Source organism: Vanellus vanellus (assembly GCF_965231255.1).
Source record: "Vanellus vanellus genome assembly, chromosome: 4".
NCBI lineage: Eukaryota > Metazoa > Chordata > Aves > Charadriiformes > Charadriidae > Vanellus > Vanellus vanellus.
In genome coordinates, this window is record NC_138909.1 from 34,255,965 (window position 1) to 34,282,587 (window position 26,623).

The following is a 26,623-nucleotide window of genomic DNA, read 5'->3' on the forward strand; positions in this document are numbered from 1 at the left end:
ATGTATGGACAGACGGCAATATCCATAAGTCAGCATCAGGCAGGCACGTGCTGGCAGGGAGGTTTGGCATGAGCTGGAGCGAAGCAGGGATGTGCTGGCTATTCAGCTAGAAAAGGTATGTGAGGAAAATAGGCTGCTGATCTCAGCGTGAATGCTAAGTATATGAGGGGCTGGGGAATGCGTTCAGTGATAACTTGGTTGGTATAGGTGAGGAAATGATAATGCAAGCTCTGGAGTAAATTGGACAGGCTTGTCAAAGCCAAACCAGACAAAATGTTGCCATGGTTATTGAGTCACTCAAATAAAGAGAACACTGCTCACTCTGAAGTACAAAGGCTCAGGATGGCTTTGTGGTCCCTCACGAGGACTGTGGGTAGAGATGGCTGTTCAGATTTGCTGCCTGCTGTCATTAGGGAATGCAAATTAGAGCATGAAAATGAAAGCGGAGGGGTGACAAGGTGCCTCAGGAACCACCTTTCCTGGTTGATGCCTAAAAAGTTCTCCTGGGAGTTCAGACTGATTGCTGTCTATTCTGCATAATGGGTAGGCTGACTGATTTTATTGATCCTCAGTTATTTTTCAATATTGTTTGCTTCATTAGTCCAGGCAGCCAAGGTACATAGTCACAAGCCCATAAATAAGCGTCAGTGGCCAATGCAAACATATCTTCATGGTGAAGAATCTGTATTTTAGTTTTTAACAATAGACAAAGCCTACTTAGTTTTAATACGTCTGAGGAAAGATTTTAATGGATTATTGCACAGTATGAAAAGGGTAGTGTGCGTTTATTATATTTTTAAAATTTTTCTTCCATGTTTTAAATAGCACAATGAGAATAAGCTTCAGCACTATTTTCTATTAGGGAAATAATTTTTCTATGTGTTATTCCTACATATGTGGTTTTAATCAGAATCCTTGCTCTACCACAATGAATTTGGAGTTTTGAGAGAAAAAAGGAGAAAAGAAAAGAGAAAAGAAAACCAGTACAATGACATAGAAAGTATCTGGGTGCTGGGGGAAAATAGCGTCAGTGAAGATAAGGACCCAGCTTGAAGAGTTTAGTGGCAAGGGCAGCAAGGGCGAAGAAAGTCACATTAAAACAGAGATGCAGTCTCTGGTGGGTCATTTGAATTTCATCTGCAGAGTAATTTTCACGCCATTTAGCCATAGCCACAGCAGGCATAAAGAGGACTAAACACATTAAAATGACAAAATCATACAAGGAGGGACTGGGGCTCGTGGTCATTATATTTGATAAAATTCAATGATACGGTAGGCTGAGTTAGCGCCATATCAAAGATTGTGAGTGTTTACAGAAAAATATGGTATGCAACAGGAGAAAGTTCTGTAGCATACTCATTCAGGGTTCATGGTACATTAAGAATCCATAAGGTGCAAAGAAGAAAGGATTTCTGGCCTCAAAAAAAAAAAAAAAGAAGAAAACAAACAAACAAACAAACAAAAAATAAAACAAAAATGCAAACACAAGCAAAACATCCTACCCTGTTAACAAGACTTGCAGTAGACCCAGAATAGTGGCCCTGGGTTTTTTTTCAGATCCTTCCATGAAACATAGGATATTTTAATAACTGGTTATGTGCTGCAAGATCTCTTAACAATTAATTAGTGGATTTAGGACCTCAGAAAATGGGCTTGGATTGAAAGCTTTCATCAATTCTGAATTGCTGTCCTTAGCCACAAGCCATGGAGGGATGCCCCCCTGAAGCTGGGAGAGTGCCGTTCAGTTCTGCACGCTTCTGTAGTTCAGGTAGCCAGTGCACACAGGCACACATCCACAGACAAGCTTCAGTACAATGCTCCTGGTGGAGAACATGCATTTCAGTTTTGAAAACCTAGGTGTAGTTTTTTACACCTGAGGAAAGATGTTGTGGATTCCCTTATCCATATACAGCATGGGAGAATTCAGTCATGTCATCGATATTCATCTTAAGATCTGGTAAGGTACATTAAGTAATACTAAGACGAGAGCTGAAGATTCTCATATATTTTCAAGGAAATTTCCTGACAGCGGAAAATAAAATAATTCAAGGAGCTTCAAAACATTCTGGGCTTCAAGAAATTGGCATAGATCACTGGAACACACCTATTAATGATAACTGGATAGAAGTGCCATGAGCATCTTCTCCTTTTAGGGTAGCTGGTCACAGGAGGCATAAACAAGAACAGGCAGAGACAAACCCGCCTGACAATGGTAAGGGAGGTAGTGATGAGAATAAACCTGGTCGGTGGCACTAACTGGTAAGGACATGTGGAGTGTGAGAAAGTTTATTTTTTCAGCTGGGAGGATAAGGAAAGGGAGGGAGACAAACACACAGAGATGTCAAACCTGATCAATTAGCATTAACAAAGGCAATAACCAGAAACAAGCCTGGTCAATCACACCAGTCAATGGGATATCAAGAAACTGCAGCAAGCTGGGACTTTGCAACTGATAAGGATGCAAACCTGAGGGGTTCTTTTTTCAGGCAGTCATAGCATGAACTAAATATAGTAATTTTTATTTGATTGGTGCTTTGAAATCACATTCTAGTTTATGCAGACAGAAGTTCAATTCATCTTGCCTCAGTAGTTAGTGAATGTGATGCAGAAACAAACAAAATCATAGATTTAAAGAACTCAAACTTAGAAAGAACTAATGTCATTATCTCATTTAACCTTGTGTACATTGTAGGCCAAAGTTTACATGCTAACAGCTGTGTGAAGCCAATATAACCGTGTTTGCTAAAAAAACGTATCACCTAAGGAAAAGCCAGGTGTGGTTTAAATGCTTTAAGCAAGAGAGACTCCAGAAAATCCATTATGATGTTTTTCCCATGATTAATTATATTCACTGCTAAAAATGAGCACGTTACTTCTAATCTGAATGTAACAACATACAGCTTTTAAATATTCCCTCTTGTTTTTTTCTGCTAGATAAAAAACTAGCTTGTTATCATGTTGGTTACATACAAAATCATGAATCAATTAGACGCTAAGATATCAAGGTAAAGGTGAATAATGTCAGGCAAAATGAGAAAGAAATATATTTTTCCCAAACAGAATATATACACATGGTTATCACTTGATACAATGAGCTAAGCAGTAACCCAGCATCTGAGTAATCAAAATCTATCCATCACGTTTGGTATGCACTCAGGATATAAAGGAATAATCAAAATCAGCTTTGATTTGTCTTGAGAACTGATTCTCAGCTACCTTGTGTAAGTATATTTATGCAATGTAAATGTCTAATATAATTAGATTTGTGCTCCCCAGTCATGCTTATACAAGGAAGACGCTTATTTTTCCCCTATCCCCACCCTGTGGACTCTCTTTGTAGATGTGCGCATGGCTACAACCAAGCAACTTCTTGGAGAATCAGCACTTCAAACACCATCACATTGGTTACTTTGAGAAACCTAATGCTGCTAAAAAAAACAAAGTATTTAAAGGCAAAGCTAAATTCACATGCAGGTTGCTTCATTTGGTGGTGACTGTTTACATTTATGACTGACTTAGGTACGATACAACAAGTAACCACTAAATGTAGTTACTGGTGGATATTTGGCTGGTATAGAGCCAGTTGCCAGTCTAAGCCAAACTTCTTGACCATAATTTAACTCTAATAAAGCATTTCCAGTAATTACTCTGTCAGTGTACTTGTTACTATTAATATTTTCAGCCTGAAAAGTGAGTTTGTCTATTCCATCAATGACCAGATAGCCAGAGGCACGTGGACTAAATGATTCAATGGTATATTCAAAAACATAGACCCCCAGATATGGAACATGGAACTTCCCGGTTGCTGGGGCAAATGAAGCTCCGTAGTTGACATCCAGATTGTTAAATCTAATGGGTCCTGGAGTCGTCATTCCATATGTATGAGAGGCAAAAAAAGCCACCATAGGTGCATATCTGTATGATCCTTTTGAAAAATCTGGAAAGGAACAAAGAACAATTTCAATTAATATTACATTGTATAAAGGCAACCTGGACCAGCCAGAAGATCAGAAGCAATTTTTCTGAAGTCATATCATCCAGTAGCTTAAGCAACTGGAACATAGTATTTCTGCATAAACACAGAGGTTTTCTGTATTGTATAAAAAGTAATTTTCTACGCAATTAGTGCTAGGTGTATCCACAAAAGAATAATTTTAGAAACAGTAAGGGAACTTATGTTTGCCTATACTATGTTATCATTAAGGGAGCTGCTATTTTTCTTTTCTTTCTTTCTCACCCATTCTCCCCCTCCCCAAGTTTTTCCCACCCCAGGATCTCTCATTGTTCATCTGTGTGTGCTGAAGCCAAGAATTTTCTCCATGAAGTTTAGACAAACACTGGAAAGGTTTAGCACTCCTGATGTTAAATGAGGGAATAAAAATATATCTTTTTCTCTTCCAGCTGAGCATGCACACTATGATTCCCTGTCACTGTACAAATGATTTTATTCACTATTCATATGCTGTCATGAGTGAGAATCAGCCAAATGGCTGCTGAAAGCTGCATAAAATTCACATTCCATGTGGCTTGGATGTAAATTATGTATTTGTTTTCTGGACTGAATAAGCACAGTTTCCACTTTTCTTTTTCTGAAATATCTTTCAAGGCCTGCACCCTTTGCTGATGAAAATCAGAGGCTTGCCTAAAATGACGCCTTGAGGCCATAGTCCCACACATCATGGTAGCTACTGGTATTTACAGAGCATTTATGGCTGTGCTGAAGCTAGTATTCCCCGGTGATGTGATTTTACCTCCCCCCTCGAAAGCCACGATATCATGTTCAAATACATCTATTGTACACTGTCCCACTCTGCACAATTCAGCAGGGAGCTTTCCAGCTATTATGGCTGGTCCCAGCCCAATTTAATGCCATCATCAGGTCATATTAAAGAAAGAGATCATGAGTCACCCGCAGGGATTGATGTCTTCAGCACCAAGGCGCAGGACACTACTGCTTGAGTTGGCACTCATTAAAGTGAAATGTGAGACCTTTGACCAGCAAATGCTCTCTAATTAGGCCCTGGGGCAGAGGCCCATACTGTTAGCATATTGCACTACTAAATTCTTTACTTGCCTACACTCAGAGAATTGTCGTTCAACAGCTTCGTACTGCAGTTGACTCCTCCAAAGGGGTGGCGACAAGCACAAATAAAACTCTCTCTGTCGTTGATACAGGTTCCTCCATTCTGGCATGGGGAACTGACACAAGCTGAATACTGCCCTGTGGTAGAGAGGGAGGAAAACCAACAATCTCAGTTGCAATGTCATTACAGTGGCACTTCCCAAGTTTTCAGTATTTTGGAAAGCCTCTTCGTCAATTAGTAAAGCCGGTGGAATTTCTGCTGAGGTTCTGTGTGAAGGCCAACTTCAGATCTTGTCTAGGCTGTTCAGACCTTTTGCTAGTCTGAACAAAGACTCCAAAGCCTCTGTCTTTGCCTGAACACAGCATACCCTCAACTAGCCTCCAAGATATTCAGAATTACCTATAAATGCTGAGTTCTGCTTGTGTAAGAGGGTCAACTACATGCAATAAAATGAAAGATATTACAAATCTAACTTCTTTGGAGCATCTCACTCAACAAACATTATGAGAACCATCAAAAGATTGGGATATCTGAACAGCTGTGATTGTACAGTCCCAGAGATCCCTGTCAACAAACACCAACCTTTCCTTGCTCATTTCTCCCCTCCCGTCCTTCTTAATTTAGTGACTTCCCACTCTGCAATGTAAGTTTAAAGCCTGTAGAGCCTGACTACAGCCAAGCATTAGGAAATCCTCCTGCTGTTCCCTACGCAAGTCTTTCCATAATAATCTAAGGCAGGTGGTCCTCGGGACAGATTTAGTCTGGAGAATACTCATTCCCATAGGGAGATGAGGGGCGCTGAGAATCCACCTTTCCTTGTCACAGCCTGACAGAGACCTGCAGTCCACCCAGCTGCTCACTTCCCTCTTCCAGCTGGTCACAGTGGCAGTGGACGTTTTGTGCTGAGCCCCATACAGCTGGCTCAGCCTCCTTCTTCCCTTCTTGTATGGTGGTCCTCAGACACTACACCAAACCAAGACACAAATGAAAATCAGGCAGTCTGCAATATGTTGGATCAGCTAATTAATCTTTACTAAGAATGGGAATGTGCCGAGAGGCTTGGAGCTGACCATGTTGCAGGAGCCCTTCAGAAACAAAGAACAAAACTTGGTAGAGACAATACTGACATATCCAATTTTATTTCCTTCTTTTGGTGAGACAAAAGCAATAGATCTTTTCCTGCAGGTTCAGGCAAATCTGTGGTTTGGTTTGGTTTGGTTTGGTTTGGTTTCACTAGTGCAGGCACAGAAGGCTGCTCTTTTAGGACAGAGTCAGTTTATCCTTGGGCATACCAAAACACAGATTTTGTACTGCTGGTGTACAAGTTGGAGTGTCCTGCCTATGACATTACTCACCCAGTTGTGTCACAACCATTGCAGCGGAGTCTGACTACTGGTGATGAAAGATCTTCAATGCTATCCAAACCACTTCCAGTACTTTTCCTTGCCCACAAATAACCCAATTCCAGAATATGTACCAAGACTGTTGTAAAAGTTTTGTATTGCAAGCAACACAAATTATACCAAACAGGTGGATTTGCAGAGCACCCTCACTGAGGACGTCCTTGCTTCTCTTTCTATGTATGAGCCGGCCAGATCATGCCCAGCCTATACAGATAAATCAGTCAGTCCAGTGCTGCTGAATTCTGAGACAGTAACTTCTGCGTGTAATTGTATAATGTGTTGTCATAGCAGTTTAGGCATAAGAACATTCAGGCCACTTTAAAAATTAAATATTGCTATGAAAAATTCTGAACACACAACATTCCAAGCCACACATTTTTTTCCTTTCTCTTGGTTTGGTCAAATAGAAGTCAGATGTTTTAGAAAATGAACCTTTTCTTTGCCAGGAACTACCAGCAGAGGTCTGGAAAAAGAACTCCACACAGTCCTGTGATGGTAAATCTAGATGGATAGGTGGGAACTGAAAAAGCCTTTCTTAAAGGGGTCTATTTATTGCTCGGGAAATGTTGAACTGCATCTTCACGTAGATATTTCAGTAATGCCCATAGTTATCTTCAGATTCCCATCCAGCTATTTCACAGGCTGCTGCATTAAGGCAAACTATTTCCATGAGAAATTTTAGTTCAGTGAGCAGAATGCTACAGCACATTGTACCGTGCCACTTGAATTTACACTGATGGAGCATATGAACTTAAAAACACAGCAGTAATTCTTTTCACAGAAAATAACGTTCATCCTGTAATGCCTGAAATAAAGCAATTTAGGACTGTCATGATTGGGGTCACAGCACAGGCAACTGGACATGAGGAAATAATGTTTTTCTTCTCAGATAATAGTTTTGCTGCACACTTAATTGAAGTTATTTTTCACTTATATTTACCAAGCATCCGCAACATTTCAGTCATATTACCAGGCATCCACGTATTTATCAAGTGTGAAAGGAAAGCAGAAAAGGAAGGAAAACAGCTGATTGTGCTGACTGTATCGTATTCCCAAAATACAAAAGCTTTGTGTAAGAACACGGCAGCCTCTCTGCTAATTGGCCTCTGCTTATCATAAACAAGAAGTAAATCCAAGAAACAGGAAAAAGGTCACTAAAAGGAAATGATAATGAGATTGAAACTAGTGTTTTAACAGTCTGTTGAGGGATGATTTTGCCTGAACTTAACCTTGGAGTTAAATAAAATTCAGACATAGCTTTACCTACAAGAACTTAACCCTCCAGGTGCAACAGTGCTTAACAGCAGCTGGGGAGTCTGTTCATTTGCTACTACTGGGAGAAGCTGTGAAGTGGTTTGAATCAAGTTAAGATTTTCAGAGTAAGAGGCAAATGCCCTGGATCTCCACTGAACAGGTAATCTCTATGTAACTTCCATGTGGTCTTACTATAGCATGTTTTCGCTGACATTTCTAGCTGAGGCTACCCAACCACCCAGTATTTTCTTTTTCTTTTTTCTTGCTGAAGGGCATCCTGAGACACTATGTCCATATTGTCTGCTTGGGGTAAAGATGCCAAGAGGTTCAGATGAGGAAAGGATTTCCTACTATAGTAGATATCTTATTTTTAATTAATTTTTCACAACTAGTAGTGTAGATAAGTAAAAGAGAGAGACTTTATAAATTAAATTAAAGGCTTAAATTGCAGGTATTAATAGCAGAGAATAAACTGAATGCAGTTGCTATTTACACTCAGCATGGTAGGAGTGAGGAGAACTAGTTAATGCTGAGTTTTGCTACTCTTCAGGAGGGCAAGCAGTCAGAAACTCTTTTGGGAAACAGACTGCTAATGTTGTACAAACAAATCTTCAAACAAGTAAGGAAGCTCTGTCAATATCTACTGGGGTGTTGTTTAGAAGCAAATAAAATATTTAGCAATTTAATGGTCTCCTTACAGAAAGAAGTGACTTCAGTTGTTTAATTTGGAAATGGCTGAACAGGAAGTGACTTACCAACATTTTCTCAATATTTAGTTATCAGTTATTGTCTCTCGGGAAGCCCTGAGAGATTGGAAGAGCCTGGGAATCTAAACCACCCTGCTGACACAGGGTCAGACTGGTTGTCAGTCTGCAATTATTCATTACCTCTGGCTTAGCACTCTCAGCCTGACAGTGATAAAAGCAACGAGCATCCCCAGTAGCCCAGATGCAAGGAGTGCCAAGGAGCAGCAGGAGAGGGGCAGCCCTACCGGGGCAGGCAGCCAGGAACTAAAGGTGACAGCAGGGCTGGTGCCTCACCTGGAGAGATGACAGGCAGAGCATGGCAGGTTAATCATGGCAACCAGGGTTAGTCACAGCCTAGCATGACTAAGAAGGCCTGGGATTTTGGCTTGAGTTGAAACAGGGCTCCCAGGCCCACGGCCAGGGTGTGCAGTTTGGGGGCTAGGTCAGAATGCCCAGGACAATTAAGGCTATCGTTGCACTGGGGGCTCTGACAGGGAATGCAGGTATGAGTGCTGCATAGGACGTTCATGGTGCAAAAAAGCACAAAGATTCGTCCACAGTGTTCTTGGGCAAAAAAGCAAGGAGGAGAGGTGCCTTAGCTGTGTTCTCCAGTTTTGGGTGGGGGCAGATTGTCCAGACTGATCTGAGCTACTTGGACTCTGACAACTCTGCCTGTCTGTTAAACAGAAGTATCTAATATTTCCAGTGTAATGATTTCAGGATCACTAAATTAAAAACAAAAAAAAAAGTTTCATCTACCTGTTAGTCTAAAGAAAACATGCAAAATTGAAGTATGTCATCAAACTGAACTAGAATAACCATCAAAGTTGTGCAATTAAAACACAAGATGCAAAACTTTTAAATAGGTTAATTTTGCAGCAGGCTTGAATGATAATGTGACAATGGAAGCTTGCATTTCTGTTAGGAGTAAGAAATCACGTGAAAACAGAAATAAGACTTAGAGAAAATGAGAATGAGAAGATATTACCTCTCTCACAGATGCACTGTTTTGAATACATAAATATAACACAGCTGCACTCTCAGCTATTCATGTTGATGGGAGGGTGGCATAATCTGAATAAAGCAAAACCACAACTAACACAAGACATGCAACAAGAGAGTGCATTCACCTTTGGAAAGCACAGCAGCCTCTAGGGTATCTAGAGAACAGACACAGCACTAAATGGCGATGGGAAAATGGGAACTGAGCTAAGCTGCCCTCATGCTGGATCAGGTATTTCTGCATTAGAACAGTGCATTGGAAGGTAGGACTAGACACAATCCATAACCAAGACTAATGAAGAGTTTAATGAATATTTATTCTTTAAAGGCTGGCATCTCCCCTCTGTTAGCTACTTGAAGGTGTCTTAAGATCATTGCTTTTTTATTCACCCAAGGTTGCCATTAGTTAGTATCAGGTAAATTGTTAGATTTTTCATCCCTCATACACATACTGCAGCCTCTAGCTGACATAAACTTTTGTTCATTCTACAACATTGGAAGTCTCCAAACCTGTATGTCCCTGCATACGTAATGCAAACTTACATTATTTCCTCTTGATTTCAAATGACTACTGAGGAATGTATTACCTCAGGGACAAATCCTGAACGCATTGAAGTCAATGAAAATCCCAATCGGTTAGATTAGGATCAAATATCAAACATGTTGGAATCAATGAGATTTGTCATTCACCTCTTTCTAGAATTTTATTCTAACCTTTTTTAATGAAAAAAAAAACAATCTAAGATCAAATACATTTTATTATCAGCCGATTATGCCTTAGGGTTCCTTCTAGAAACTTTAGTAGAGTCAGCACATCTCTCTGGATGGTCTACTGGAACTCAAAGAGAAAAAGCTTTCCTGGAGAAGTAAATTCTACCCAGGCAGAAGATGGATACTTGTTAATTAGGATAATGGTCTTACTTCTTCACCTTACAGAAATGTAATGTATGACTTTGCTAGGCATGAAATATCATTGAGTACAAAAGCTCATTACTGATGGAAAAGTCTGCATAAACATTGCTATGTAGAAAACTTGCTTAAAAACGGGGATTTTCAACATCTGCAAAGATCTGCAGTTTCTGTAAGAGCAAGCACACATACGATGTTATCAAGCAAGCTATTTGTTAAAATTCAGCATGAGATAAATAATAAATAGCAAAGACATTAATTCATTAATGTGGAGTGAAAAACAGAGCAGGTGGCAGCTTCCTGTGCTCCAGGCAGGTTGCACCAGTGACATTTTCCAACAAAGTAGAAGGCTTAGGAAGGATCAAAGGCATCATATCTCCTTTCCCCTTAGTTTTAATTGAGAACAAGGGGTTTGAATTTCTATCCTGTGCAAGTGGCAGAAACAGGCAGAAACCAGAAATGACTGAGAAAGAATTGCCATTTTTAATATAAAAACAAATTACTTTGTAGTAAGAATTTGGCAAATCTTGGTGCATTTTGAAGTGTGACTGCCTGTTGGAATAGCCGTGTCTCCTCTCTAACTGAAAAGATAACCAAGGACTGAAATCCTTTGTGGGATTCCTTCAGCCCAGCTACTCATGAGATTGAGGCTTTATAAAGGATCCTTTTCATTGATCACTGAAAAGTGCTATACCTAGGACAGGAGAAGACAAAGGAGGGAGGGTAGGAAAGGGAGGGAAGAGGAGTGGAGAGGGAGAGGGAAAGACAGATTGCCCATGGTCTTAGCACATGAACAAGAGTGGTAGCTTTCACTACTTGTACATCTGCTTACAATAGGGACCAAAGACAGTTTCAGAAATGTTCAAAAGTTTAAGAATGCTTTACAGAAAAGATTTAGGTCTGGGTCTTCGAAAATATCTGAGCATCTATCTGTCATTTAGGAATCTGTCTCACTCATTGTAATGTGAATTAGAATCCCCTGAAGATTTCTAGTCACTTAACCACTCTTCATCTTCTGTATTTTCCCAGAAATTATATTTCCATAAAACATTAGCTTGTGCTATTGATTTTCCCTCAAGTCTGGTTCCAAAAGTCATAACTCAGAGTTTGCATTTCTGTGAATTCATCCATGTGAATTCATTTCATATGCTGACATTTGAATTTAAGTTCAGAAGGGAATCACACTCAAAATATCTTTTTTAAGAATGGCAGCTCCTACTCAGTTGAGCTGTTCTCCAGATGGACTTGAGTCAAACCTACTTTATTGGCTGGGCTCCCAATTCTGCAAGAACATACTGTTGTAATTGTAATTGCACTAATAATCTCAATGAAATACTGAAGGAGCTGGCAAAAGCCTTATCACAGTCATTTGGTGTATTCACTTGCTTCAGGTTTTTGATACTTTTCATTCCCACCAACACTGCAGAGTACTGATGCATCCTCAGATTTCTCTCCGAGCTTGCATGTTTTTTTACTGAAATTGCTCATTGTGATGTAGGCACAAAATTAGTGTAGTTTAGATTTTGTCTAAATCGTCAGTTACGTTTGAATGGTCAGGTTCTCAGCTGAGCATGTGTGCATGCACATATATCTTAAACTGATCAGATGTGAATTTATTAAAGAAAATCAAATGGAGTTCTAGGTGCCTTAATGAAGAATCTCCTTGTAAGAAAAATAAATTCTCTTGTAAACAAGAGATTAGAGTAACCTCAAGCTCACTTTTTATGGCAGTCTTTGGAACTTTTATTCATCTGCAGTCAAGTTCGGCCACCTCAGTTCATCAAAATGGTTACATAAGTCTTTATTACAAAGACCCTAACTTTTAGTAGAGTAAAATGCATTACCTGGATCTATAGTATTATCTGTGTTTCTCTGACTTCGGCTTGCCAGGTTCATGGTGACGTTTGCTGCCCCCTTTTTCACTGGAGCTGGTTTCTTCATAACTGGTTTCACCTGTTTCTGAAGTTTGGTGATGTTGTTCATTGCACTTGCCATTGCCATGTCAACATGCTGCGTTAAATTTGTCAAGATAGTTCCTGCTTTTATTTCAAGCACAGATTCAATGAGCTCTTTGAGGCCTTTCTGCAGCAGAGGGATATCTGGCTGAGCAAGTTTAATTAGCACAGGTATACTCGCATTCACTTTTTGGATTCTGCTGTTGGTATCCTGACACATCCCCCAGGCCTCATAAGCAGTCTTGTTCAGAAGTGGAATGCTGTTTGAGAAGCGAATTGATTTGGCTTCCAGGGCCTTGATCCTGGAACTCAGTGACTGGAGCTGAAGTGAGACCACTTGTTCTTTCTCTGTTGAGGCAGCTTTGTTTTTTTTCAGTGAGACACAGTTGTTTGTCAAAAGCTTGGAAATTTTTGACTCCACGCTCAGAAGGCGAACCTCATGGTCCTTTGATTCCTCCACAATGTCAAATAGTTTTTCTTCCAGGCGGTTGATATCTTGTTGTTGATTGTCCACTTTTGATGATGTTTCATTTAAAATATAGAAAAATCTTCTGAAATTGTGTAGGATACTTCTGTCAGACTTCTCATACGGAAGATCAGAAAGTGATGGGGATACTTGTGAAGTGAATTCATACTTCTTGCCAATGAGCAGTGTCTGGAGGGATTCATTCAACTGTCGGAACTGGGGAATGAAAGCCAGGACACTGTCCAGTTTCTCAGCTCTGCCACAGCAGACTTCAGTCTCATTTCTCAGAGCATGTAGCATATCTTTCAGTACATAGTTATCCTGAATAGAATCAATAGCACTGTTTATTACTAGCATGGTCTTGTTTAATCCATCTTCTATTTCCATGGAGCATTCATTAACACGTTTCTCAAACAGTTCCTGATAAGCCTGAGATTCGTTTTTAAGTCCTTCCTGAGTTTTGGAAAGCTCATTAATTGCAGAACTCATTCTATTAATGACATTTGTGAGGTTTTCAAGTTTCTGATTGATTGCTTCAGCTTGGACCTGTTGTTCATAGTCTAAAGTCAGACTAAAAGGTACCCCTTGTTCAATCAAGGGTTGCAGGATCTCCATATCATAGCACAAATCATTAATTTGCTCATTCATTTTGTCCATCTTATTGTCCAGTGGAAGGACCAGGTCAGAGAGACTTTTGTTTAGGACAAGCACGTTCTCTCGGGTTGCTGCCAGCTGCGTTTCGAAATCCCTTCTGCTCTCTGACAACATGTCATCACAGACTCCCAGAACAGAGTCTCTCTGAATTTCCAGTGCCACACTGAGATTGCTGATCTTGCTGTCCTGGACTCTTAAGTCATCATAGATCTGCAGCACCATCATGCCTTGTTTCCTTACTTTCTCATGCAGTGTGAACATATACTCTGTAACATTGTACTCTGTGACTTTATCTGCTGAAGGGATGTTTTGGCTTGAAGACTGTTCAGCTGATAACAGTTGTTCATGAGCGTCTTTCATTTCAGAGAGAGTCCTATTTAAAGATTCATAATAAATGACACTTCTTGACTGTTGATGTTCCAAGTTATCTTCCAAGGATTTCTGCTTTTCCTGTAAAGCTTTCATAGGCTTGTCACAACTGGAGGTCAATTCTTCTTTCATCTGCACCATGTGGCTCTTTAGCTCCAGAATGTCAAGCTTTGTTGGCACACTGTCTTTTTCCTTAACAAATTTTTGTTGGGTTTCATTCAGATGCTTGACTGATTCTTTTGTATTTTCAAGATCATCTGACAAACTAGATACAGTCTTGAAAATTTGAGCCATGTTCTCTTGGATTTCACCTTGAAATACTTTAAACTGTTCTCTGACGATGTCTTTAACTAATTCATTAATACTTCTGGATTTGAGACCTTTGGGGAAAAGGAGAAATATGGAAACAATCAAACCAACCGTGTTAGGAACATCTAAATTTTTTCCACAATGTGAGCAAACACGGTGCTGAACAGAAGTGAAATGCACACCTCTGCCCCGCCCAAAGAGCAAAATTTAAAGGTGAGGAATGTAGAGGAGGGCTAATAGTGTTTGAAAACTCATCCCTGTTTCTACTGAAATCTGTGGGAGTTTTGATATTATTTTGAAAGGGCAAATTTAGACTCTGCATATGTGATATCACCTTTGATCTCCTAGCTAAGCTGTTCCTGAGCACTGAAATGAGGAGATCAGTGTGCTTTTGTGGCTGGCTCCTAAGAAAATGACGTGTCCTTTCTCCACGGTGAAAGTGAGGAAAAAACACCAGCTTTATCAACATTATGGTCAAGGAGTAAAAGCACAGTTTATTACTTTCCTATTGGATTGTATGTTGTAGTGATCATACAACACCCTACAGTGAGAAAGAAGTAAAATAAAATTAGCCTTATTGAATATCTGAAGTTAGTAACATGACAACTGCTGCAAAATGCAGACATTTTAAGGGTACAAAACTTTAGTTAATCTTGTATACTACAACTCTTTAAACAGCTCCTAAGAATACTGATCCTGAAAAGCACTAGGCAGAGGTGAATGTGTGGGAATTCTGCTCCTGTGAATTGTCAAAATATGTCTCCCATAGAGCCTTAGATGGGTTAAGTCAGTCATAAAATAGTGTTCAACAAGAATGTTACATAGCATATTTGAATTAATTACAGCAGTAGTTCTGCTCTGGTGTGAGATTAGAAGTATTTTTTTAATTTGTTCTCCAAAGGTAGCCCCTATGTCCCGTTAAAACACTGAAGCATTCTTTGCACGTTTTTTGTAAACCCTATGAACACTTACAGCCAGCTTGTGATATAATGGTTAAACCCTTCAACCTCTACAATGCCTTGATGACCATCAGTTCTCTGATTAAAGCTGTACTGATAAAGGCAGAAATTCTCTGTTGCCTTCCTCTGTTTTCCTCTCAATTACTTCTGTAGCCTTGATTTTATTGCTTCATCTCAAAACCAGCAAGGCATGTTCTGAAACCTTATTTGAAAGTACATTCTCAGCAAGAGCAGTGAAATGGCAGGAAATCAGACCCGTGAAACCCAACAAAACTTTGGGCTCCAGGGGTGCAAAAGTATTCCATGTAAAAATTATTTTGTTCAGTAAGCTAGAGAGAAGCACAGTACTTTTTCTATTCAGGAGATCCATTTGAATTGTGCATGCATTTCCAGCTGGAAACACATGAGATGATAGTTGATAATATTTGCTTTTTTTAATGTACTATAAATGAGTTTCAGTCTTCGTCATGTCTGGTAAAATGGACAGTAAACACCTCTGGGGCTTAGGGGAGAAATCTGTCACTTGTTCAGATGGTGGTTTTTTTTCAAGGCAACCTATAATAGGCAGGAGCAATAAGTTTGCTAGCCTAAAAAAAAGAGCCACTTCAGAAATATAGCATGAAATATCCTAAACAATAAACTCAATTACTGTCAGCTGTGGTCACAGCTGTCAAGCAATTTTTACACAAAGTATAAAAACCAACAAAGTGATACTACTGAGATTGCCTTTATTATTTTACTTTTTACTACCTGAACAGCAAGTAAATGACTAGACAGATGTATACACATGCATGTGCACATGAACATGTGCACTTACACACAGAGCTTTGTCAGTGAACTTCATTGAAGGAAAAACAGTAAGGTAAGTTACCTGAGAGTAAGGATGTCTTGGCAGCTGAGAGGAATAATCAAGATATGAATGCAGAGTAAAATAACTGACATGTAGAGAAACCATTGTAACTGATGGTTTGGTCAGGTTACTTTATGATGCTGAAAAATGTTCTGTGCTTTAAGAGACACAATGAGCTGTGAAGGAAAGTCTAATGGCTGTGCAAAGAAACAAGGTTACTCTACACCTTCTGTAAGGAATTAATTAAATTTCTTCATCTCAGCAACAAATCTTGATAACAGACCATGCTGCTGTGAGAGGTCTTCCACAGGATCTGTATTGGGCTTTTCTTTCTGTCTCAGTCAAGAAACTGCCAGCCTCTCTCCCTCTCATTTCTACCCTATTTCATTGGATTGCAGGTGTTGTATGAAGCTCAGCTCTGGTTTTCAGGTGTCCTTGTTATCAAGAGGTGGAACCTGATAAATCAGATAGCTTTGAGTTTCTCTCTCTTACTTGTTGGCTAGGTCAACTAGGTACCTAGTAAGAAAGTGCTACTCCAAAGTCCACTAGGGGCTGTGGGACCATGGTTCTCCACAGAAAGACCTGACTCAAACTTGTGTTGTAGGTGACAATGGGGTATATTCTTAAGCTTGAGCTGAGAATACACAAGAGTACATTCATGGATGTAACTCAATTTCTCTGTTGCTCATTTTGAAACAGAAAGGTCCAAACTACCTGTGAACATTAAAGACCTATTTCACTTTTTATGAGATTATAAATTTTAATTTCAACTTTCTGGCTGAAATCCAAAGTATGTAATTACTTTCTGTCAACATATACTCCCTTTGCAGTTTCATTTATTTGAAGAATAATGTGCAAAAGAAATGTATGTACACAGGAGACTGAGTTAAGGTTATATATCCAGCTGTAAATGACGTTTCTGACTTGGAGGTGATTAACACTCCATTGTTTACTTCATTTTTAAAGGAGTGTGCATTTTAATAATGAAGAGGAAAGGAGTCTATAAAAAGGCTTGATGTGGAGTGAAAGGAGGAAAAAAGAGTAGCAAGAAGAAAGCAGACTTTATTAAATTAAAGGGAGAACACCAAATTATTTTCTCTAAGTAAAAAGCAGGAACAGTCTCCTAAGTACAGAAAACAGCTAAAAAAATGCACAACAGGTTTCACTAACCAAATTAGAGGAACATATCAGTTACTCCAGTGAGTGTTGCCCTGTATCAACAGGTGACAGATTTATGGGACCAAAGTCTATTTACAGATGAAACCAAGAAATAAAGACTTTATAAACTGTATTGAATTGTTTGTTCACAGAAACAGACCTCACTCCTAACAAACTGTGATACCTAGCTGGGCAGCCATTAGAATTTCTGTGATGAGAAAAAAGGTGATTAATGGATATGAGCAAAGGACCTGGGCACCACAGAAAGAAAATGGAAAAGTAGGGGAAGAAGGAAGAAGTCTGAATAGCATGAAGAACTACAGACTTAATGGTGCTTCAAAAGCACATTGCTTCAGGATAGCAGTGATAGTGGGGAAAGTTCTGCTTCAGGTGAGCTTCTAAGAGTAACTTTTAGCAAGTCTGATGTGCCAATACTGCACACCTGTTCCAAGTTAGAGGACAGCATGGAAACTCCTTCCAGCTCCTGCTACTTTAGGATGCTCTTTGCCCACTTGGAGTATGACTGACTGATATTCCTTGGACAGAAACTGAAGTTGCCCTTTGACATTACACATACAAGCCAACAGAAACACTAACCTTGTTCTCTGTCCCTTCCTCCCCTCATTCCTGCTATTTACCTATGTACAAGCCAAGAATAACCTGTATTGGAGTGCCCAAAATTAAGGTCAAGGAAAGTAGCTGATAGAAGCATTTTAATTAAAGCTACTTGATTAGGAGATAGATTGAGAACATAAATCAAAAAAGGGCCAGCAACTGGAGATTTCATCTAAGCAGGTAAAATATAAGCATTGCAGATAAAAACAATAAAGGGTTGAAACACATTTGCAGGCAAATGTGCAATAATGTGTTTTTTTGGTACTGCACATTTTAATTAGGACTTGGATCCTTAAATATAGATAGAGAATGGAGAAACAGGAGCACAGGATGCAGCAAAAGACCTCTTGGAATAGCATGAAAATGACAGCTAGAATGAGTGGAATATAAAAAAGAATGAAGAGAAAGCAGAAGGGAAATGGGAAATATTCAAAGACAAATTAAATGTATGCCCAAGGGTCAAGAATGCCATCTAGCAATATGTAGAGAGGTGAAAGCAGGTCAGTGAGAGAGATGGGATAAACGTGATCCAGGGTACAAGAGAGCCATCTAGCATGTGGTGCGAGCAACTCAAGAGACAGAGGACTGAAAATATAAGAAATGGGACTGCTCTTGGTAAATTCAAGTGACATACAAAAGCACGTATTGTTTCATTTAGTTTTATCTCAATTTAAGGAGCTCCAGTTCCCTTGTTCCATTTTTAAACTACAGAAAAGTCCTCTGGGTTCTAAAATGTATAATACAAACAGTTTGGGGAAAATTCCTGAAAAATCAGAAAAATATTGCACATCAAGGACATGAAAGCTTCAGTCCCAATCTGCTTGTTAAGCACCATTTGTAGGTGGTTAACAAACAGATCTTGCTGCAGGATTCAGAAAGAATGGATGCATAATGCTGCTGGCAAGGGTCGACCCAATCTCCTGGTCCCTGGCCATGTCTTTCTCCTCTACCGAACATGAGTACAGATGTTTATCAAAGCTAGCCCAACATGATCAGAGGCAAATTATTCAGCAGGATGTTTGCCATGTTATAAATACAACCATCACACAATTCCTTTTGTTTCCCCTGCATATGTGAACTATGCATTAAAGAATATTACTTAGACTTGGTAGCAAAGCAAATACTATGACCTTTAACAGCTGTCAGATAAACAAAAAACAGATAAGAATACTTGCAATAGCTCTAAGTAAATGAGAATACCTTGATAGTGGCTTAAATTACCATGCATATTATGTAGTACCCAAGAACATACATTTTTTGTCACTATAAAAGACACCATAACAAATGTCAAAATAAACAAATCCCTCTATTAGGAAATGAAACTAAAAAAGATTTCTCCCTGTAAATGTTGAGAAATAGAATAGGACAGTCTAGGAATGTTTTTAGCATTTTTTTTTTCTGGCACCTTTAACTGGGTGACTGATTACATGAATTTATTTTTCTTACCTTTTAGAAAAGACTGGAAGTCTCTGTCCTTATTTTCATTGATTTTGCCTTCTAGAGAAGAAAGCATCATGCTCGCATCATTCATCGCGGCAGCAATGCTATCAACCTTCTTCTGTAGAAAAGTCAGTTTCATCTCCTGGCTGCTAATCTTCTCATTCATTTTTTGTGTAAATGCTTGGTCAGAGAACAAAATGAGAAGAAGAAAAAAACCCATAGTGTTAAAACACTGAGTGGGGAGAAAGTGTAATTGACTTGAGAGACATTAGCTGGAAGCAGGGTGAAAAGTTTCTGAATTTTTAGTCTTGAGTGAATCACCTTGATTTCTGTCATGTCATGTATTAGAGACATTCAGCAGCACAGCAGTATCTAATTACTGAAGCATCTGTATCCATTATAAAGTATTTATAATTCTACAAGACTATTTTGAATGGTTAGCATATTTTAATCAGCATAATGCCATTCTTCCTCCACCTAGCACCCTATAGGGTATTCTGTTAGCTCAAATTTAGTCTATTGACTTTAATACAGTCACAAAAGCATTGATTTTTACCCCCTTTTACAACATAGCTTCATGAATTTGCAAGGCTTGTGTCTGAAGGAATACATCATCTTTTCAGTGTTGGGGTCAAAATTGTTCAACACAGTATCAAGTCAGAAAAACAGCTAATAGATAAATGACTTTGGAATAATCATTAGTCTGTCATTAAGAAAAGATGCCCAATCTGTGAAGTCAAGTTTATTTTAAAACCTGCACAAATTGTTCCTTACTACTTGTAGTCTCTTCAGGTATAAAAAGGCCTAGCTGGATGCTTTTAAGATAGGCAGTGGTGAGGAAGCCCTTGGTCTTGCAAGTTAAGTCTCCACATGACTTCAGATAGCCATCTGAGCTTCACAGCTGACAGGAATGAGACTTAGTCTGGGATTTTCAGAAGATGCTGATAAAATTAAATGCTCTAATTCCTGTAAGCAGAGCTACAAAATCTCTTCAGTTCCTTCAAAAATTGAGCCTAAATGGCTTAACTTAGATACATGATATACTACCCTACATGATCCAGGCCATACTATGACTTAATAAACTGCTATGCAAAAGATTATTTAGCAGTACATGCAAATATTTAATAGTGTAAATTTACAGTACTGCTATTGATCTTATTTCAGATTTCATTATGGCATCAGTGTCTATTCCCATGCCAGTAAATAGTTATAATCAGAAATCACGTAGAGGCACAGGGGCTTAAAGACTACAGAAAAAAAAAAAACAACAAAACAAATTGTATATAAAAGGGCATATTCTTCTAACTAGACTTTTATTCTTCAAAACTCTAGTATATAAAAAATAAATGTATCTTATCTAACTTGATAGCATTTGGGAAAATTCAGAAAATTCAGTGCAGATGAAGTGTGTCAACACCGGTGAAAATGTTCTCCTGTAGAGGCAGGCTGGTTATAGAATTCATAACTGGTAGAGCCTAGTGATTTAGGGAGGATGTTAGCATCTCCAGCTGTTTACTTTGCCCATGGTGTCTACTTACAGCGACACAAAATTGTGTTTATAACTCAACCACCTAGTTTAGAGTCTGGCAATTCTCCCCAATGATACTGTGGAGACAAGCCATTGATGGATCTTCTTTGTCTGAATACCTTTCATCATAATACTACTTTGTGACAGACAGACAGGTCTGGATATTTCTGCTCCTGGTTGAATTGTTACTATGAGAAAGTGATTTGAATTCATTACTGGCTCACGCATAGTCACCCAAACTGATAACTAACATGCTGGGTGCAACACTTTCTTCAGGTTCGTTTCTGTCAGTTCCGACTGAAGGGAGAAGACAAGCTGCATAAACGAACCTGAAAGTGAGGTTTATAAGTGGCATGGCTGCATAGTGGGAGCTGGAAACAGAATCTGGCTTGTAGAGTCCTGCCAGCTGCTGATGGAACAAAAGACCAGGCAGTCAGTCCTGGCCCCAGGTCATGTTGGCAGGCTTGGCAGCCAGAACAGGTATCTCTCTCCTTCTAAACTGACCCCATGTGATTTAAAAATAACAGAAAAGCATCTAACATGGAGCTCTGATATTCCAATTTCAGAGTTATTTTTCAGAGCAGAATTCCTCCTAAGAGAAGTGGCATGTTTTAATGCTCTATTGATCAAGCTCACTTTTTCATATGGGTCCCGTCTGCTTTACTGGCCAACATCCTCCTCCTTCCAGTACTGGGAAACTTGGTTGTTCATCAATGTCACCAAGGGGCAACAACCTTCTCCTTTCTAACTACCATTTGAAAATACCTTTCTATATCTTCATGCCAGATTCACTTTCCCTCTCCTGCCTCTGCTTTTTAGTTTCTCTATTTGTCTATTATGACTTAAAGTAAAACACATACGGACATAAGCACATACGTGTGTACTGTCTCCATAAAACCCTGTGGCAGTGGCAGTCTGGATGCTGACATCCTGTTCTCCCAGTATGCACGTATATCCCAGCACCAGAAGAGTATATTGACAACTGCAACATACAGACCTGAGAACATAACTTGCCTTATTATCTGGTTCCACAATTTTTTTTTGGATACAGGCCAACTGTGTGAATGACAATAACACCATAATGTGCAACAGCTTATGATTATACAAAAAGCCAGCGTAGACATCCGTAATTGAAATATCAACAGATTCACAAGAAAAGGCAGGTAGTAAGAAAGTTCAAGCAACATGCCTCCTTTACACTGCCTTTCACATCTTGTCCATCTTCTGGCTCCTCACCATGTAAACTACAAGCTCATTTGACAGCATGCAGAGTGCTGCCAAATAACTTGCATATAATTTGCCACCAAAAATTTACCTGACAAATGCAGTCTCACTCACTGCTGGGGAGTATATCACAAGCAGAGAATAATTTTGTCAAACAACTTCCTTATCCAAGCATGTTACATATATTTCTTTTGTTGTTACTTGAACACGATATGCTGATTGTTGGCAGTTCTCTGAGTACACAGACTTTCTAAATAATTCTGCATTACCAACATCTCCATACCCTCAAAGGCATGTACACCTTCAGGTGGTACAGACTGGACTATAGTATAGTCTGTCAACTGCCTGAATACCTCTAAATCATGGATACCTTTTCATGTTTCTTTGTAGTGAAGACTTAGTATTTGAATTCATTATTAAATGGTATGATCTGATAAATCATGAGTTTTTCTGGTCCCAGTTTAGTGAGTGTGAAAACACGCCTGGCATGAATAAAATTCTGTTCCCATGAATACTTATGCAGACAACTATGAAATTAATTTTCTGGAACATTTGTGCTGGTAAACTTTAAATCATACAGATGGTAATGGAAAATAAATATAAAGGAAAGTAATCACACCCAACAATTCTAGATATGAAGAGATGGAGAAGCTTTTCATGCACTGACTTTTCATGCAACTTCTCAATGTAGGTCACTATTTGAATAAAAGCATTGTTGTTACTAACTAGGTCTTACAATGCCGAGGTCTACACATATCCTTGCAAGAAAACAGTGACGTTTTGTTCTAAAACCTGATGGTCTAGTTAGGTTGAAGTAACCACCATAGTGAGCAAATGAATAGTGTAATAAGAAACAGTCTCAAACATCTGTGATATAACACTGTAAGCTGTTCCTGTCTTGCTTAGCTATTTGATCATCCTAGGTGTAGTAGCTTAAACATACCTATCTGCCCATGCTAAAGTTTGAAGCGTCATTGTACCGATTTTGAACAGTTCACCAATTTTTATAAGAAAATATATGACAATAATCATGTATTCAGATAATACAATTAACATCACTACATTTTCCTTTATGACCAATGCTAGTCTATACTACTTCTAGATTTGGGTTTCGGGTATTTTGACTGTGTTGTTTGGATTTTTTTTCTTTTTTCTGTTATTACTTAGTAATATAATAATTTAAATATTTCTATGCAGAATGACTTTCCTGGTTTTAGTTTAGTCACAAGACACTCTATAAATACTAAGCTACTTGTACCTTTAAATTCAGTTTCTTCTGCCTATCTTTATCAGAGAAGCATACCACTGAATCATAACTGCTAGAAACTCTAACAGTTCACTCAGGTCCCTTCAGGAGACAGGGATTTTTCTCAAATTGTTTTTGCAGTGATCTTAGTGAGTCACATGGTCAGTGACTGGGCTAGAGGTGATAGTAATTATAGCAGCTGACCTGGCCCACTAGAGTCCTGAGGAGCTCCTGGTGTCCTCTCACTGACAGTTCTGCTGCTTTCAGCCTGGTTGCTGTGTATAAGTGACTGTTGTTCTTGAGCTAAAAGAGGGAGAAAAAGGAAAGGATGTGAGTGAAACACGGAACATGAAAATAAGGATTCTACAACAGTTGCTTTCTCTCTTTATTCTATACCAACTTTACCAAAGCCTAATCATCTGTAGTGATTCTTGTTACTTGCTTAGTCTCTGTAGCACTGCATGGGACCACATTGATGAAGACCATGAATGGCTTTATAAATGGCTTCCTGTGATTGTCAGGGGTTGGTGTTAATACTAAAATGTCAAAACTTGACCTATAATCAACAGAATTTTGAAATCTCCAGGTCTAAAAATTCTAGAGAAATATTTTAGACCCATATAAAACAGCAGTACAAAGACAATACAGAGATTGTCAGGTGCAAAATTATTTAGTTTTTTTTACAGGTACAAAATTAGTCAGGTTTGTTGAAACTGATTTTTTTTTTTTTTTTTTGACAGACTACACAAATCTTCAACCATGGAAATCTTCCCACTAAAGGCAATGGTGATATTACATTGCTGTAGCACCTAAAGAATAAAAAACATTTCAAAACATAATCAAATCCCAAATTCCAACAAATATTATCTGAGATTTGCAACTGGTACATACATTAAAAAACTTCACAAACGTGGTAGGTTTGTAAATATTTTCTCTGGTCATGGCAGATAAGTTTTCCTATGCTTATTTTACATCTCAGCCCAAAGATCCCAAGCAATTTGCAAAAAGCTAGAATAACATTATTATTATTTCAATATTACAGTTGGGGAAACTGAGGTCTGGAGAAGTAAAGTGCCTTCACTCACAAAAAGTAGGGAGCAACCGGTAGGATAGCCAGGAACTGAACTGAGATTTCCACCTTCGTTATTTCTCTAGCCATTAGGCTTAATGGTGTTGTTTTCATTTCGTTATTGTTAAAAAAAAAAAAGAAATATGTAAAAAGTAGGTTGTGAATTTGCTAGTGTAACTTCATACCAATTTTTACATGCTTGCTCATTTCATGAAGCATTTTGAAGTGGATGTTGTTGCAGCTGGAGCACATCTAAGGAATGCCACTCATATGGCATTGATGTGTTTTCCAGTCTTTAGTGCAGTACAAGCAGAACAACTTGGGTATCATGACATTATTTTCCAGTTCAAATATTAAAACCTAGTCTGGCCATAATGTGAGTTTCCAAGGAAACAGAATAAAATGCTGAATCAAGAAATTCCCTATGCTTCATCAGCCTCTTGGCAGTATATATGAGGATCAATAAATTACATTTAAGGATGATAGAAGGTGTTTGAAGTTGTAAATCATGGGGTGGGAAGTAACAATTAGGACAGGAACTCAAAGGAAATTATCATATGGACCAAAACTTTCATAGATTTTATTGAGATTGGCTGATAAGAAATACAAAATTCTCAAATAGTTATAATTTCAATAGCTTCTGTTATCTTTCTGTGCCATGGTTATTGACAGGAGTTAAATACTTGCATTCAGCCCAATTCACTGCACAGGATTTATCAGGTGGTGATGTGATGATATGATCTATGACAAGGGAGTCAGTTACTTGCTCGTGATAAAGACCAGCGATCGATGTCCTTTTATTCTTTCATTTACCGATCTGTGTTGCTTTAAATGTATTCACTGTCACTGTTAGTGGTACAAACACCAGATTGTTTTTTATTCTATCTGTCTTATCTTTCATCCTTCCCTATTAAATTAACTGCCCCACTCACAGCTTCACATTGTGGAATACCCAAATCCTTACAGTTTTAGAGTTTCAAGGTTATATATTTATTGCTGTGTGCTTGTTTTCCTAATGCTTTAAACTGTTCAGATAACTTAATGCCTGTAGGACCCAGGACATAGACCTCACCCTGTTGGAGCAAACCAGTAATGGAGCAAGCCAATAGTGCTTATATAGTGCTTATTATACTGCTTCTAAAAGCAGCGAGAACTGTAGCCAGGGATACACACACACAAGCAACTCACCCAGAGACAATACCTCATATTGTACAGTTATTAAATTTCATCACTGTATAGGAAAGGTACTTCTCAGGCAGCATTAGAAATTCAGGGTTTTCATTTGTGAAACAAATTCAGAAGAGTCACTGGCAATATATCTTCTCCTACATTATTCTTCCAGTGTGGCTCAGTCCTCTTCCAAAGGAACCACTCTGACACATCATATGGTGATTGAGTCCTATGTGCTCCTTGGTCCCACAGCTGCGATTCCCATCCTAGATGCTGAACAGCAGCAGATGTGATGGGAGCCCCAGACTGAAACTCTAATACATACACTCCTTAGGTTAGAAATAGCCATCAAATGACTTGCATTTGAGACCTTTTAAAAATTGGACTAAATAAACTAAAAAGATAAAATACAAAATAAAAATTAGACTTCTAGACCCACTTTATAGGTGCTATTTACAATAAGAAAGCAACAACAACAAAAAAAAGCAGCATTTCAAAATGCTGAGCAATGAAGAGCACTTCCAGTTCCTCAAGGAGCTTCAGGGTCCTCAGCACTTCCAAGTATCACGTAATGCACATAGGAATCCAACATTAAATATATTGGCCTAGATGTATAATTTATTGTCCCATGTATTTTTAAACACAGCGTGCAAAATGATTTCAGGGAATATTAAAAATATGGAAATTGAATCTTTTTCTCTCAATATATTTTTGATGAAGAAGAAGTAGCTGAAGGGGAATCCCTGTGGGGAGTTTGGTAGTTTCCTCCCGTTCCCTGTGTTTCAAGGTGAATTGCTACTTTTTGTGTCTGCAGCTTACCCCACGAAGACGATAGTGCTCGCTCCTGTGCAGAACATTTTACAGCCATCTGCTGGAGAAATGACGTCGCTACCACGCAAGAGAATTCAGTGCTAACAATGGCTATGGCATTGTCAGCAACTCTGAGAACCAGCTGTTTTCTCTAAACCACAGACAGGGCAGACGGAAATGAATTTATATACATTAAGTCACCTCAACCTTACTTCACAGCACAGCTGAATTCGAACACAGCATGATCTACATTTGAAGACGCATCTTCCAGTTCTTGAAATCATTTGTGACACATAATATAGTATTCAGGGACCATACGTGCATGAGCAAACAGGGATTTCTTTCCCTCAGACATTACTACGTGCACATTGTTTTCTCCAAATTAAGGAAGAAAAGTTAAAAT

At 38.8% G+C, this 26,623-nt stretch overlaps 1 protein-coding gene across 1 annotated transcript in view; it reads right to left on the reverse strand.

The window, feature by feature from the left end:
- Nucleotides 1–2,327: 2,327 nt before the first annotated feature.
- Nucleotides 2,328–26,623, reverse strand: part of MMRN1 (multimerin 1) — a gene marked incomplete at its 5' end in the record, with an annotated part of 48,973 nt that continues 24,677 nt past the window's right edge. The window contains 5 exons of the mRNA XM_082482234.1: nt 2,328–3,937; nt 5,075–5,221; nt 12,243–14,222; nt 19,180–19,353; nt 23,376–23,474. Of these exons, the coding sequence (XP_082338360.1) occupies nt 3,516–3,937; nt 5,075–5,221; nt 12,243–14,222; nt 19,180–19,353; nt 23,376–23,474 (2,822 nt within the window). The 3' untranslated portion in view covers nt 2,328–3,515. The remainder of the gene's footprint in view (nt 3,938–5,074; nt 5,222–12,242; nt 14,223–19,179; nt 19,354–23,375; nt 23,475–26,623) is intronic.